We start from the raw sequence: 12,949 nt of genomic DNA on the forward strand, positions 1-12,949 counted from the left end.
GGACCAAGGGCTTCCGCAAGTCGGACGCCCTGTTTGCCACTTTCGGAGGCTCAAGACCAGGCTTTCGGGCCCTCGAAAGCTTCCATATCCCACTGGATGGTCTCTGCCATCAAAGAAGTGTACAAGGGCCAGCACAAGCCACTTCCGGCCAACATGCATGCCCACGCAGTCAGGGCCAAGGCAACGGCCATCACATTCCAGCGCCATGTCCCTTGGCAAGTCATAAGCAGGGCGGCGACTTGGGCCTCTCCCTCGGCTTTCTGTAAGCATTACTGTTTGGATGCCGGATCTACATCTGATGCGGCTTTTCGGACAGGCAGTTCTCAGGAACCTATTTGCTTAAGGAGGGTCTCCTCTCCATCCTGGGGCTACATTCAGTTGTAATCGCTCATACAGTATGGAGGAAACGGACGGGACGTAAGAGTAATTATAAGTTACTCACCGTAGTGACCAACGTACTTAGTCCATAGTCCCCTTTCCTCCATACGTCCCACCAACGTCCCCCCTTATAAAACTGGTGTCTTAGACAATGTTACATCTATTGTCGACGCATCAATGGGGACTGAGGTGTGGTGCCGGAGGGTGGAGTCAGGGCAGCGCATGCTCACTGGGCCGCACACCTGCGCGCCTCTAAATTTAAAGGGTAAGAAGGTTTTTTTCTGGTGAAAAGGGTTACGTCTCCCGTCCCTTGGAAGGGACGCCCATATAGTATGAATGAAAGGGGTCTATGGACTAAGAGTACGTTAGTCACTATGGTGAGTAACTTATAAATTCTTCTTCTTCTCGTCTCTTTGCCTCTAATCTTGCTTTCTCTTCTTCCTTTCTACTTGCCTACTTTCTCACTTCTTCCCTTCTCTCTTTCTCTTCTTCTCTGTAAGCACTTCTCCGTCAATCTTTGCGCTTCTTCTTACTCGTGCTTTCTTTCTCTCCTATCCCTGTCTGCTTCCTCCTTCATCTGACTTTCAAATCTTCTTCGTTCTTCCTTGAGGCCAAGGCATGAACATTTTATCAGATGTGCCCTTTACCCACTCTGCACTATATTGTTTTATGACAACTTTTACACATGTAAGTTTTATATATGTGAATGTGCATACGTATCTGAATTATTGTTCTTTTGTAAATTTTCTGTATGTGCTTAAAGTTTTGTAAATTAAACTAAAATGGACAAAAAAAAAATAAAAGATATTGTTTAAGCTTGGGTGCATGTTGTGGTAATGTTTTGCACAAATGCATAAGAGGAGTGTCCTCCAAGGTGACAAATCGTATTTGACGATACTTACCGGAGTTGTTACTTTGTCACTTATTTTAAATAAATCACTATTATCATTGTTTATACTTTTCCAACTTTACCATTTAACATGCAAAGCTAAAAATATGGGCAAGCATCACCAATCGCCGCTCAGGCCTCATAAAACCTTTTCGTTTCAACAATCTATCCTCTATGACTGGCATCAATCGTTTAAAAAGATCTAATAATCTTTTACTATCGCTCTCTATTTTTCAACCTATAACTTATTTTACCACAAGTTAAAACCTATATCGACAACAACAAAACTCCAAAACAGTGCACAACAATACTTCACGATAGTCTTCTCTTTACTTTAACCCTATTCTAAGAGGTAACATCATCTCGCCTCTATATTTGTACTTCAACTTTGAAACACAACCTTTTACAGTCCTGCTTGATCGCAGGATTTCCTATTGGATGGTTTAATTCTGCAATGCTTATGTTGTTGGACATTGTATGTGTGCTGAGAACTTTTTACAGTTTGGGGAATTGCTGGGATGGGTTTGAGTGTGGCAGCTTTGTGATATTTGTAGCAGTGTAGACGGCAATGGGAGGTTTTGCCATAGTACATTTAGTCGAGGGAGAATTCATTGTGTTTTTCGTAAAGTATTTTGCTGCATATGTATGTGGGAGGTGGGTTTAGGGAATTAATTAATAAAGGGGGGCTAAGGGCACTTAGGCGATACTGGGGGATCTCCCCCTGCATATATATTCGCTCCCCCTGGACGAATCCTCACCAAACTTTGCAAAAAGAAGTATTTGGCCCACTCTGAATTTCTTTGCAAAGTTTGGTGAGGTTTGGTCCAGAGGGGACAAAGTTATAGCGGGCTCCCAAAATTTCTTTTTTACCCATAGACCTAGTGGGAAAAAACTTTGCTCACGCCTACAGCCCAACCCGCTGGACGGATTTACACCAAATTTGCAGCAGGAGCAGCAGCTTGGTCCCGCTTTTGTTAACTTGGTGTAAATCTGTCCAGTAGATTTTTTTTAAATGACCAAAATGTAAGGCAAACAAATTAGTGATATCTATGTCCGTTCCGCGGACGCACTTCCCTGTTCGTTCCGCGGACAGGACACGGATTAGCCAGGTGGCTTGCGTCATGTCCGCGGACATGTTACGTGCTCTCTGATTGGCTGGGGTGAAGCATGAAGTGCGTCAGATTTTTGGTGACGCCCGCCATCTTGGTTTCGCGTCGTGTGTCCACGGACATCGCGGTAAAACATATAAAAAAAAAATTGCACTCATCAAACTCATCACCCCTCACCTCTCTGGGGAGGTGAGGGGTGATGAGGATGGGATGGATATGGCTGCAAGAAGCAAAAATACGTATTGAGTAAAAAAAACATCTGAACACGAAGAAAGCACGTAGCGGTGTAGACCACGCTCACGCGTAGAAGAGTTCGCGTGGTAAAGTGCACGCGCACAACTACTTCACCCGCTCACAACTACTTCACCCGCTCTCGACATATACCGCGCCAGTCAAAACGTGCAGACAGTTTCTTTTTCAAACTCGCACGCGCGCCTCATCCGAACACGGACCCACGTTGAAGAAAACACGCAGAAATGATGACCGCACACAGTTAATTGAAAACACGTAGCAGTGAAGACCGCGCACATGCGCTGTGGAAAACCCATAGCTGCGAAGACCGCACACAAGCGCTGTAGATAACACATAGCTGCAAAGACCATGCACACGCGTTGTAGAAAACACGTAGCTGCGAAGACCGCACGCATGCATTGAAGGAAGCACGTAGCAGTGTATCTTTTTCAAACTCGCACGCACGCTCTTATCAGATGAATCTGAGCTCACACAAGCCTTATCTGATTATCTTCATGCACAGAAAGGATTGCTGTCTTTCAAGCCTGTGTCTTCCCCTATGTATATGTTTCATATGATGTGACTGGACTCTAAGGGAATTACTGTAGGAATATACTTGAAGGATAAGTCTACAAATATAGTACCTTTTTCAATTTTTTGTTCTTGCCTGTTACTGAAGAAAACCATGTGGCCTAGATATGTCCGTAAAGGAAAAAAGGGGGAGCCAGACATGTGATGTCATCAGTGACATTTGTGATGTCATCTTTGATGTCCTGGGTGTTAGTCTTAGCAGTGCACGGTGGTGGCGCGAGTTATGGTTGCTTAGCTTACCTTAACTGGCGAATTTCACTGGGTTTTCGGTTTTACTTGGAACCATAACGTCCCTTTTAATAAAGTTTTTTTACTGAAAAAAAATGATATATATATACACACAAAGAAAAATCAACCTGTAAAAAAATTAAATTGGATGAATTCTCCTTCGTCCAAATGTTTTCGATCAGATCACCCTGAACCGTGTAGGCTATGGTTTGAGAGATGCTCTGTTTCAGAACAAAACAAATGTATGGGTTATAATGTATTCCATTCAAGATTCGCTTTCAATGTTTTTTGTGTAGTCTGGTGCCTTGCAGTTGATCTCTTACAGTTGTGCTGTCTTTCCGAGTTTCAGGTTCTTTTGAGGAGGATCCAGTGCACTTGCCACTGGGAGTGGCGGTCTGTGACCTGGGGAAGATTTACTACAGCCGGAGCAGGAGCACTAAGATCGCTGTCAATAGGCTATGCCTAAATTTCTATGAGGGACAGATCACTTCCTTCCTTGGCCATAATGGAGCAGGGAAGACCACCACAATGTGAGTTCCGAGTTCCCAAGATTAAAAAGAGTGGGATTGGAGGATAAGAGATGAAGGCCTGAGAGGGGAAGGAAAGTTATGTGGGTGCTTGTCAGCAGTGGTGGGGAGCATCTGATGGTAGAGAAAGGGGACAGAGAAGTTGGGATGGGGGGTGATCATAAAAGAATGGTTAAGTGATTCGAAGAATAGATGAGTTTGGTGGAGAGGTTGGATGACTAGCGAGGTAAGATAAGTGATTGGAAAATGAAAATATAAGGTAAAACAAAAAAGGGTGCCTGAGCCATATTTAATGCTTCTTTTTGTTGCCTTTCTTCCAAGGGTGGGAGGGGGCTTAGTAGGTAGGGGAAGAGCTATGAATCCATAAGTAAATTGTACTCTCTTACTGGTAGTATGAGCCCTGCATTGACAAACATATTATTGTCCGGGAGGAGGAGGTTGTTGGGGAGGGCATGAGAGACGAGGGTAGTGAAGAAACTTAACCCATTAGATAATTTGTTGTCACCTGGGGGAGAAATGTAAGTCTGGCTTTAAACATTGCTTTTCTTGTGTCTTTCCTCAGGTCCATCCTGACTGGACTCATTCCTCCCAGCTCTGGGACAGCCTATGTCTTGGGCCACAACATCCGCACTGAGATGGAAACAGTAAGACGCACCATGGGGATGTGCCCCCAGCACAATGTTCTCTTTGACATGTAAGTGGAAATGCACAGCCGGAGTGTTTGAAATCGGGTATCACGAGTAGATGAGACCAAGTCTAGGGGCGCACACTCAGAGATGGATGGAAAGCAGACTGTGTGGAGGGGAGGGAAATACATTGTTTAAAAGTGAACCCCCAACTTTATGGAATCTGGCCACCACTATGGGATGGAGATGGAGTGAAAGCAGACACTGGGGAGGTGAGGGCCATACATCCTTTAAAAGTGAACCCCCAACTGTATCGGAAATCTGGCCACCACTATGGGAAGCCCCTCATCACTGAATGTGAGCCCTCAAGCAAGAGGGTCTGTGAGTGAATCCACTTTACTTTCTGCTTGATCGTAAATTCCCCTTTTACTGAGAGACTGACTTCTGCTTTGAGTGAGCTCTGTTTACAGCACACTGTGTGAGTGACTCCGACTGCTCCCTGAGTCTTCTGTTTTCTGAGGACCCTGTCTGAATGTCCTGCACTGTGGGTGAGTTCCCATACTCTGTGAGAGTGGGACCCTTGCTGTCTGTATCCCTGCCCCTTGAAACCCTCTACTTTCGTACTGAGCCCCTTCTTATTTTAGCGAGTCTCCTTTTTCCCAGACAATAAGTGGTACTCCTGCTCTCTCCCCAGTCTCACCGTGGAGGAGCATGTGTGGTTCTACGGCCGACTGAAGGGGCTGACCAATGAGCAGGTGAAAGAGGAGACCAAGCAGCTGATCCTGGATGTGGGTCTTTCGCTCAAGTGCAAGGAGCCAACGCGCTGCCTCTCAGGTGAGTCCCCAACCACCAGCCAGTGTGTATCCTCTGACGGAGTGGACAATTGTGAGCTAACATACACCATCTCCTGACGGTGCACAATAACCGCCAAAGTGGAGCCTTTTAGTTGAATATAAAATCACTACCTCTTAAAAAAGCCTAAATTAGACCCTTTTCAAACTGAGAATTATAAGCCTATCACAACCTCCCATTCATTGGGAAGTTTGAGGGGAGGTATTGCTTCAACTCTTTAAATATTTGGAGAGGGAAGACCTTCTGTCTGACTCGCAATCTGACTTTGGCCGGAGTACCGAAACAAGCATCCTCCTGGTGCATGATAACTTGCTCAACCTGGGGATAGGAGCAGGCTGACAGCTCCAATCTTGTTTATCTGTCTTCTGCGTTGGCACCGTGGACCATGAAATTATTTTCCAGCGCCTGGAAAATGCCATGAGAATTAAAGGTTCAACTTTTAATTGGATATTTTCATTTTTGAGGTAGAGAAGCCAATAGAGGGCATGCAACATGTAGTTGCCTTATTGTACCTGTCTTGTTGTGTGCCTCAGGGATCCTTTTTATCACTTCCTTTTTATTTAATATTTATGTTTCCTTTGGCCCAGATGGTGGTGGAGTTTGTTCTGCAGTGGCAAATATTTGCACTTTCATGAAGTAGCTAAATAAAAGGAACATAGATTCTGAAAATTGTGAATGGGTGGCAAGACACTGAGATCGAAATGCTCTCCATCACAATAAAATACCCTATACTTGTTTAACTCATTTTAATAAAAGTTTGAAACATCGTTTAGCTCCTCAGGGAACTACTTCATGTTTGGTATGCAGTTTTTACGATCTGAATTCTTTCTTCTAATTCACCTAGTTTGCTTAGGCTGATCCCTTTTATATATTTTATTCTATTTTGTTATTGTTGCTATAAATATTTTTCGGGTTTAAAAGACTCCTAAAAACGATACACAAGCAAGACTATCAAATCAAGTAATAGGTCATTATATACAGTATCAATACAAACCTGCAAAATAAATTCATAGAAATTTTAAATACCCATTACCAATCACAAGACATAGGGATGCCACTTGCATCCAGCACCCCAGCCTTATATAACAGAATACTACAAAATCAAGATCAGACTTTTTCATTAACATATTTTGATCTTTTGGACTATGCCCTGACCAATGAAATTGCAGATGCAAAGATACTAGACATTATTGTGGACGACATGAGAGGATTGAAGGCCTTAGCAGCAGAATAAATTGGGTATTTTCTCCATAGTTCGTTATTTAACAGGCATACAAATATGAAATGATAAATGCATTCTTTTCTTTTAGTAAATATAAAACAGTTGCTCGAGGACTGCAGAAACCACTTTTTAGTAAACACAGCCAGTGGTAATATTTTCAAATGAAATGTCATATGCAATAATCTTGTCTGGGGGTTCTCGAGGCAAAACAGATATGATTGTGGTCCAATGTTATTCTGTACAGACAAATAACTTTCAAAAGACATTGATGACCAATACCTGCTGCAAAAATGCCATTTAGGACACAATTCTCCTAAACCTTACAAAAGGAATGATAATTTATAATTGCGTTCCTTAAAAATAAGTGACTCTCAGCAGCATAACCTTAACGTGTTTAAAGAATATCCAGCTATGACATCACAATTCGCAGCCATGCAAAATGGCTAGGCTTACCTGCAATTTATACATTTCTAATGCTTGGCAGATTGCCATGCATCCAAACCTATAAGAGATGGATTAAGTAGCAGTCATCAGTTTTGCATTTATCTTGCACCTTGCTAAATGCAGTGACCACGATCCATTCTTTGAAAATCTCAGGCCAATGTAACTATATTGTTTCACCTGACATATTATACCCCCATTAAGAAAGAAGTTGATCTTTCGAATTGTTTCATAGCAGAACAGACCATCACTACCATCTTCGATGTGTTCGCTACTAGGGAGTGCTTCTCACAAAACTGTTCAAGGATACTCTGTTTTTTCTGATTTTGTATGATAACCATGGGAGTTTATTAAATTAGTGCCGAGTTATCAGCAGAGAGTAAAAGCCCCAATTTACTTCTAATATATCTTTTGCCTGGTCATTTATATATAAAAAGAACAATAGGTGGGCTAATACACAGCATTGGCGGCCACCCACCTCTATAGAGGAGGATTCTGAAACGTCCCTGCCTAAGGCTTACCTAACCCTGCCCATATTGTTCATGTACAGAGACTAAATCATTCCCAGCAGATCAATAGACGATCCCATTTTGTAATTGGTGTTTTTTTTAATTGTGTATTTGATCATCAGCGCCTTAAAACTGTAATGTTTGTGATAAATAAAATATATATTACCAACAGTATTGTTGCTATTACAACAACATACAACATCTCCTGTGCATGCACAATCAATGGCCAATGTGCAGCCTACCAGTTGAGTGTGCAGTCACCGGCAATCCTTCACATTTGCCACTGACTACAACTTTAATTAATCCGATCTGGGTTCAATTCATTATCTGGTGTCTTGCAAAGAGTCCCTCAGGTCAGTTCAAAACCTGCAACCCTGTCTGGTTTCAACACAGTGTCCCTCTGGTGAGGGCACTATGTTGAGATTGTAAAGTACCTTCTGGGGTCAGTACACCTCTGTAGAGGATATGCAGAACCCTTTTGGGGAAGTGATACAGGGATAAAGAAGCCATTGGAGAACTGTTCCACGCAGGCTCCTGTGATAATATGGGTACATGCATGTGTCCTTTACTGCTCTCTTTCCACTGCACCTGATTTTGATTCTCCTTTGTCACGCTTGTTCTGGCCGCCTATATCATGGGTGGCGGCAGAGGCATAGCAGAGTCAATCCTACTTCCAGATCATGCCCTAGAACTCATAAGGCCCATTCCCCAGAACTCATAAGGCCCATTCCCTTTTCCATTTCCAAAGGTTAGGAGAGTTTTTGATCCACCGCGAGTTCCTATGTTTCTAGTTTGGCAGAGTTTCATTTATCACCCCCACCAGTCATCTGTCTTGGTCCATTTTCCCTAGGTGGTATGCAGAGGAAGTTATCAGTGGCCATTGCATTTGTTGGAAGATCCAAGGTGGTGATTCTGGATGAGCCTACGGCTGGCGTTGACCCTTATTCTCGCCGAGGGATCTGGGACCTGCTCTTAAAGTATCGTAAAGGTAAGGGAAGTGTGGCACACTCATATCTTTCTGTGAAGCAGGTGTCTGTGATGCTTTCTAACAATGAAAAACGTTTTTCTGCAGTGTGTTCCTATTACTTGTCATTTCTAAAGGGTTTGCCTGCCATTGGTATGGCCGTGTAAGCACTGTGGGCTGTCAGTGAGTTTCTATCTGATGGTAGTACAACATTGCGTAGTTAATGACAGTGCATTCATAAATAATAGACTGGAGTACATTGTAACTAATGCAAACTTTGACATACACAGCATCACACTACATAGCATACCATCATCATCATCATATGGGTTATCGAAGTGAGCAAAAAACTAGACTAATAAGCCAAGTAGAGAATAGACAAATAGGAGTTTATTTATTCCCACTTCCAAGTCAACAAATGTTCAGCATCCCACCATGCCCAAGCCATCTGAACGTGCCACCAACTCATCTGGCTTTTATTAGACTCATAGTCGGACCTCCTCCAGAACAGGCCACTTTCATTTCACCTACCACACCCCATTTATAGAACAATAGACCTCTTTGTTTTCCACCGGAGTCTTTCCACCCTGCTCAGCTCCTGATGACGAATCATGTGATGTTCCCCTTCCGAGTCAACCGCCTCGATATAACAATATCCGGTGTCCAACTTTTCAGGCGGTAGCCGTCAAGCCACTGCTTCTTTATGCCCTTCCTGTGGGGAATAAGGCTCCATTTTCTTAACCAGCATAGACTTGCTCAATCCAAAAATGGCAGCTGGGTGGCCTTCACCCAGTGTACCCGAGAGCGTCCTAGAGTGCTGCCTCAGCAGTCCCACAGTGCATGCTCCTCGGAGAGCCCTCGGGTGCAAGCATTGTCCAAAGTACATAGGTGGGGATTACCCTATCAATGTCTGCTAAAATTAGAAGAAACATAATAAACACTTGTGCTTTTCAGGTGATAAAGGTATCCAATATAAGATGATAGTCCATAAATGAACAAGACTCCCCATCCCAACATCATCATTTGTCTCACATTTAACATTATATGGTGTCTTCATAAAACTGCCACATCACTGATCCCTTCACCGCCCTTGGGTGTTGCAAACGTTAGCAGGGTCTTTCATTTAACTGTGAGAAAAGTAATGCTGCAGGTTTCTGGTTTGCAATGTTGTATGTGGATGACTGTCATTTGCTAATGCTGGGTGCGTTTCCAGCCAGATTCTATTGGTACATCTTGGAAATGCTGGTTTGGGGTTCAGTGAACTAACAGTTGAGGTGACCCATCTAACTGACTGCATTTTGCAGATTCTGCATTAATGCAGTCCGTTGCATTTCATCTTTTGGCACATTAGCGGGCATCAGGACCACAATATCACTTACAAGTGGAGTTCCTTTCTGATGGCCAAAAAGGGTAGAGGGATTATGGTGCTTTCTAAGAATGGAGGATGGGGCACATCTGTGGAGATCTTTAAGAATGTAATCTGTGGTGATCTGTAAGAATGTAAATAGTTTTGTGGTGCGATCTGAAGATTAACCCCGGCAGATAGCACAGCGAGTAGAGTGCTCGCTTTGACAACCGTGCAGAGCCTGCCGACGCTGGTTCGAATCCCAGCAGTGCCAAACTCAGCCTTTCATCCTTCCAAGGTCGATAAAGGAGCACCACACACCGTGGGTAATAATAAGCAGCACTCATGCCTGAGGATTCGTAGCGCTGTATGAATGCAAATTATTTTTAAAGTGGTTTGTGGTGCTTCCCAGCGAATAAATGTGCATCCGTTGGAGCCCTCAGGATTCTGTTGTGATAACCAGGGATGGAAGGGAGACTGCGTAGCTTTCTAAAGATGGAAGGGTGTCTGTATATGAGGCACTTAATTATGGAAGGCAGATCAGTGGCACTTTCCAAAAATGTAGACAATCTATTACACACTGCAATGACGGACATGTCTTCTGTGGTTCTTTCTAAGGACAAAAGGTGGGTCAGTGGTGCTCTCGAAAAATGGAAGGAGTTATTGTTGTCTCTAAGATGGACGAGTTCTCTTGTGCTGTGCTTACTAAGGATGAAATGGAGCCTAGTGTTGTGTGTGAAGATAGAAGGTTGGACTTTGGCTCTTTAGTTTAGTTAATTATTATTTGTAAGGCGCACCTAACCCTGAGGTATCTGGGCTCCGGAGCTTATGACATAGTTACAGATGCATATAAATAGAGTACATTGGACAGCAATGCTAGTCGACAATAGGTTACAGGTTAGTCGGTTTGCATATTAATACAAGTAAGAGCATAGAGTTGTCGCCAGTGGTTACAGTTTGTTCGACAGTGCAAGAGATACATAAACAGTGTGACGTATGTCAGGGTGCAAAGGTTTCAGCAGAAGAGGATCGATGGTGAGCATAGGGCCTGTTGGTACTTCTTATCGGAGAGCCAGTTCTTCACTTTGGCTCTGAAAGACCTGAAGGAAGGCTGAGCTCTAATCGTAAGAGGGAGAGAGTTCCAGCATTTGGTGGCCAGAACTGGGAAGCTGCTGGCTCCTCCCGCCATTTTTAGTTTGTACCTTGGGACATTGAGGCAATAGCGAGTAGAAAGATCTGGTAGGTCTGGTTTGATGGTTTCTAGAAAATTTGTCCGAAAGATATTTAGGGGCGGGGTTTGACAAACATTTATAAGTGATGACTAGAGTACGGAGCGAAATTCTCTCGCGCACAGGGAGCCAGTAGGCATCCCGTCTAAAGCTAGATATATGGTTGGACCGAGGGATGTTTAACGCTGATCTCAGGGCGTTATTCTGAAGGACCTGTAATAGATTAAGGTTCCGTTCTGAAGAGCCTAAGAAGAGTGTTAAAATAGCCCAATTTCGATAGGACTAGGGCCCTGGCTAACGTGGTGCAGCTGTTGGGGGACAGGTATGATTTGCAAGCATTAATCAGTTAATTGGTATAAGCATTTGTAAAGGCCGTGGCGCTCACTTGTTTCTTAAGTGAGAGAGTAGAGTCTAGATATACTCCTAATGTTTTGACCTCCTTTGCAACTTTGATGGTGTTCCCGTCAATGTTGAAGGATGTGTACTGAGGGTCAAGTTTGTTAAGACATGCTTGGGATCCAATGATCAAGAGCTCCGTCTTCTCATCGTTGAGACACAGGCTGTGGGTGGCCATCCACGCCTGAATTTCAAGGTAGATTTCGTTTATCAATTTGGAGTCATTTTCATAGCAACCCGTCAACATAATGAAAACCTGGGTGTCATCTGCGTAATTCGTATAGGTGACATCCATGTTATCAAGACGATCAAAGAGGAGCTTTGTGAAGATATTAGAGCGTCGGTGAGACTCGAGAACCCTGTGGTACTCTGCAGTGGATGGGGCCTGGAGCAGCTGAAGCTGAAGCTGAAGGTGCGAAGACCCTGGTAGTTCGGTAAGACAGAACTTATTAGATCCAATTTGAAGCGTTTGAGGAAAAGGCAGCGGCTGTGGTTAGGTGTTCTGTAAGGATCTGGTGAACGACAAGATCAAATGCTGCAGACAAGTCTAACAGCAGAAGGATGTCCAGCTTGCCTTTATCTTTGGCTTCATCCATTTGGATTTTTAAGTCCAAGAGGGCCGTTTCTGTACCGTGTCTCGGTCTGAAGCCAGATTGGCAGCCCAAGTCGGTTATTGTCCTCCACATGTTTTTGGATTTGGAGATAGGCCACTCTATCCAATATTTTTAAGAGGAATGGGAAGGTAGTAATGGGCCTATAATTGGTCGGAATGTTGGCTGGCGTTAAATGAAGAGTTAATCACAGCGGCAATGAATGGGGCCAGATCTTTGGTGCCTTCCTTAATGCCTGGGGCAGGACAGATGTCTCCCTGGCACCTTGATGGTTTTAGACCTCGGATAATATTTTCCACTTCTTTCGGCGTGACAGAGGAGGGCAGGAAGGTTGGTGCAGGTCCAGCTGGATGGTAGTGTTGGAGCTATTGGCCAGACTGTTTTTTTTTGTCTATTTTTGTTTGTAACATTGTGAATTTGTCAGATGAAGCCTTCTGGATTATGGCACACCATCCTTGATGCAAGCTTCTGTTGGTGGAGCTGGAGTCTCCAGTTCCCTCAGAATACTGAAGAGCTCCTTGGTACCAGATTTTGCATTTAGGATTCTGTTGTTATAGGTCTCTTTTTTTGTTGTTGAGGATGGCAGATTTATAGGAGGCAGCAGCAGAAACTAACACTGCCTTATTAGGAACGGTGGGTGATTTTTCTCCACAAGGCTTCGGCAGCTCTTTTGGCGTTGCAGAGGGTTTTTTTTTTTTTCAAATTATTTTTTTATTGACAATACTCAAATGAGGTTGGGCAAGAATGCTGGCCCAACCGGCAAAAACATCAAAGTGAAACAAGTTGTCAGTAACATTTTCT

General features: G+C 43.6%; 1 protein-coding gene across 5 annotated transcripts in view; it reads left to right on the forward strand.

The window, feature by feature from the left end:
* ABCA7 (ATP binding cassette subfamily A member 7) overlaps positions 1-12,949 on the forward strand; it is a 2,687,121-nt gene that overhangs the window by 1,349,060 nt on the left and 1,325,112 nt on the right. For all 5 annotated transcript variants that reach the window (XR_011303245.1, XM_069647414.1, XM_069647430.1 and 2 more), the window contains 4 exons: positions 3,776-3,956; positions 4,516-4,647; positions 5,274-5,413; positions 8,454-8,591. Coding sequence is in view for 4 of the 5 variants with exons in the window: in XM_069647414.1 (XP_069503515.1) it covers positions 3,776-3,956; positions 4,516-4,647; positions 5,274-5,413; positions 8,454-8,591 (591 nt within the window). In the remaining variant the exon portion in view is untranslated. The remainder of the gene's footprint in view (positions 1-3,775; positions 3,957-4,515; positions 4,648-5,273; positions 5,414-8,453; positions 8,592-12,949) is intronic.

This window comes from Ambystoma mexicanum, chromosome 1p (assembly GCF_040938575.1).
Source record: "Ambystoma mexicanum isolate Mex_15411 chromosome 1p, UKY_AmexF1_1, whole genome shotgun sequence".
NCBI lineage: Eukaryota > Metazoa > Chordata > Amphibia > Caudata > Ambystomatidae > Ambystoma > Ambystoma mexicanum.